The sequence below is a fragment of the Pangasianodon hypophthalmus genome, chromosome 12 (assembly GCF_027358585.1).
Source record: "Pangasianodon hypophthalmus isolate fPanHyp1 chromosome 12, fPanHyp1.pri, whole genome shotgun sequence".
NCBI classification, from domain to species: Eukaryota; Metazoa; Chordata; class Actinopteri; order Siluriformes; family Pangasiidae; genus Pangasianodon; species Pangasianodon hypophthalmus.
In genome coordinates this window covers 24,265,721-24,268,595 of record NC_069721.1, presented here as the reverse complement: position 1 = coordinate 24,268,595, position 2,875 = coordinate 24,265,721, and the positions used below count along the sequence as shown (strand labels likewise).

At 39.3% G+C, this 2,875-nt stretch overlaps 1 protein-coding gene across 1 annotated transcript in view; it reads left to right on the top strand.

Moving 5' to 3' along the window:
* lhpp (phospholysine phosphohistidine inorganic pyrophosphate phosphatase) overlaps positions 1 to 2,075 on the top strand; it is a 36,648-nt gene extending 34,573 nt beyond the window's left edge. Inside the window, exon 7 of the mRNA XM_026914641.3 lies at positions 1,733 to 2,075. Within this exon, the coding sequence (XP_026770442.3) occupies positions 1,733 to 1,829 (97 nt within the window). The 3' untranslated portion in view covers positions 1,830 to 2,075. The remainder of the gene's footprint in view (positions 1 to 1,732) is intronic.
* Positions 2,076 to 2,875: the final 800 nt, after the last annotated feature.

The window sequence follows — 2,875 nt, the reverse complement described above, 5'->3', positions numbered from 1 at the left end:
AAACACACAGGTAAACTCACTGTAATATGGTAAACACACAGGTAAACTCACTGTAATATGGTAAACACACAGGTAAACTCAGCGTGATCACACACAGGTGAGAATCATCACACGTTCCCTGCTGGTTCAACCCTCTGCCTCTCCATCCGCAGCTCACTCTCGACTACACCCCCGCTGCCACATATACATTTGTTTGAACCCATCCATTTTTCAAGTGATCAAAAATATTGGAACAGGTGTTACTTGTTGCCCAGGTGAGCCCTGTTAAAAATCGATTGTTTAAACAATTAATATCTAATGTCTACTTTTGGTTTGAGCCCTGGGTTTTGCCTGTGAAAACTGCATTTGTTGTTAAAAGGGATAAACCAACATGAAGACCAGAGAGCTGTCTATGGGAGAGAAGCAAGTCATTTTGAAGCTGAGAAAAGAGAGAAAATCGATCAGAGCCATTGCACAAGCACTGGGAATAGCCAATACAACAATATGGAATGTCTGAAAAAGAAAGAAATCACTGGTATATTAACCAGACATGGAACAGGTTGGCCAAGGAAAACAACAACAGTTGACGACAGAAACATTGTGAGAACTGTGAAGAAACAACAGTCAGTGACATCACCAACAACCTCCACAAGGCAGGGGTGAAGGTATCACAATCCACTGTTCGAAAGAAAACTTTGAGAGCAGAAATATAGAGGCCAAACCACAAGATGCAGACCACTCATCAGTAAGGATCAGAAGGCCAGACTGGAATTCGTAAAGAAATACAGAGATGATCCACAAAAGCTCTGGAACCGAGATGAACCTCTACCACAGTGATGGAAAGGCCAAAGTGTGGAGAAAGAAAGGATGTGCTCATGATCCAAAACGTACGAGCTCATGGGTCAAGCATGGTGGAGGTAGTGTCATGGCTTGGGCTTGCATGGCTGCTTCTGGAACAGGCTCACTAATCTTTATTGATGATGGAGCTCATGATGGTAGCAGCAGAATGAGTTTAGATGTCAACAGAAACATTCTGTCTGACAATTTACACAGAAATGCATCCAAACTTATTAGGAAGAACTTCATCATTCAGCAAGACAACGAGCCAAAACACACTGCAACACAACAAAGGACTTCATCAGGGGAAAAAGTGGAAGGTTTTAGACTGGCCAAGTCCATCAGCAGACCTTAACCCAACTGAGCAGCATTTCAGCTCCTGAAGAGGAGACTGAAGGGCAAAACCCCCCAAAACTATTAACAACTGAAAGAAGCTGCGCTACAAGCCTGGAAAAGCATCACAAAAGAAGAATGCAGCAGTTTGGTGATGTCAGTGGGCTGCAGGCTTGATGCAGTTATTGCAAGCAAGAGACATGAAACCAAATATTAAATGTTATTTACTTTAAGTCTATCTGTTCCAATACTTTTGCTCACGTAAAAATTGAGTGGTTCTGCCACCAAAGCCGCCATGTGCTAAGTTGTTTAACACATCTAGATGTAAATATGAGGAAATGAAAACTGAAATTCTGATCTATCGTCTCATATTCATCTTTTGATCTCAAACCCAAATGTCTTCAGTGTATCGCACAAAGAAAAGAATTGGCCTTGCTGTTCCAATACTTTCGGAGGAGACTGTGTGTATATGATCCTGTCAGATAAGGGGTTGAAAATAAAACCATGTAAATATAATACTGAAGGAATATGATGAATCGACTTTCTCTCTCTCTCCCGTGTGTGTGTGTGTGTGTGTGTGTAGGCCGAGCGATGAGAGACACCCTACCGTTACTGCTGATGGATACGTGGACAGTCTGGCCTGCGCTGTGGACGCCATACTGAAACACCGCCGCGTTTAGAGACGAACCCGTCCCTGATCTCAGACCTGCTGAGAGGAACTTTAAAATGCTGATTAAAACAAATTACACTAACACTAATTAATTATTAATTATCTGTGTACATCGTCACAAACTATGTTCTCTTAAATGAGCTCAACTGCTGTTACTTAGTAGAAGGAATTATTAAAAAATCGCTAGTTTCTATTTGTATTACGGCAGGAACATGCACTACATTGTTACGAATAAAGGTATATTTAAGGTACATTACACCGTTTAAAGGTACATTACACTGGTTTAAAGGTACATTACACCGGTTTAAAGGTATATTACACCGTTTAAAGGTACGTTACACTGGTTTAAAGGTATATTACACTGGTTTAAAGGTACATTACACTGGTTTAAAGGTACATTACACCATTTAAAGGTATATTACACTGGTTTAAAGGTACATTACACCATTTAAAGGTATATTACACTGGTTTAAAGGTACATTACACCGTTTAAAGGTACATTACACTGGTTTAAAGGTACGTTACACTGGTTTAAAGGTACATTACACCGTTTAAAGGTACGTTACACTGGTTTAAAGGTACATTACACCATTTAAAGGTATATTACATCGGTTTAAAGGTACGTTACACCGGTTTAAAGGTATATTACACTGGTTTAAAGGTGAATTTTCTGGTTTAAAGGTACATAACTCCGGTTTAAAGGTACATTACACCATTTAAAGGTACATTACACCATTTAAAGGTACATTACACTGGTTTAAAGGTACATTACACCGGTTTAAAGGTACATAACTCCGGTTTAAAGGTACATTACACCATTTAAAGGTACATTACACCGGTTTAAAGGTACATTACACCGGTTTAAAGGTACATTACACCATTTAAAGGTACATTACACTGGTTTAAAGGTACATTACACTGGTTTAAAGGTACATTACACCATTTAAAGGTACATTACACTGGTTTAAAGGTATATTACATCGGTTTAAAGGTACGTTACACCGGTTTAAAGGTACATTACACTGGTTTAAAGGTGAATTTTCTGGTTTAAAGGTA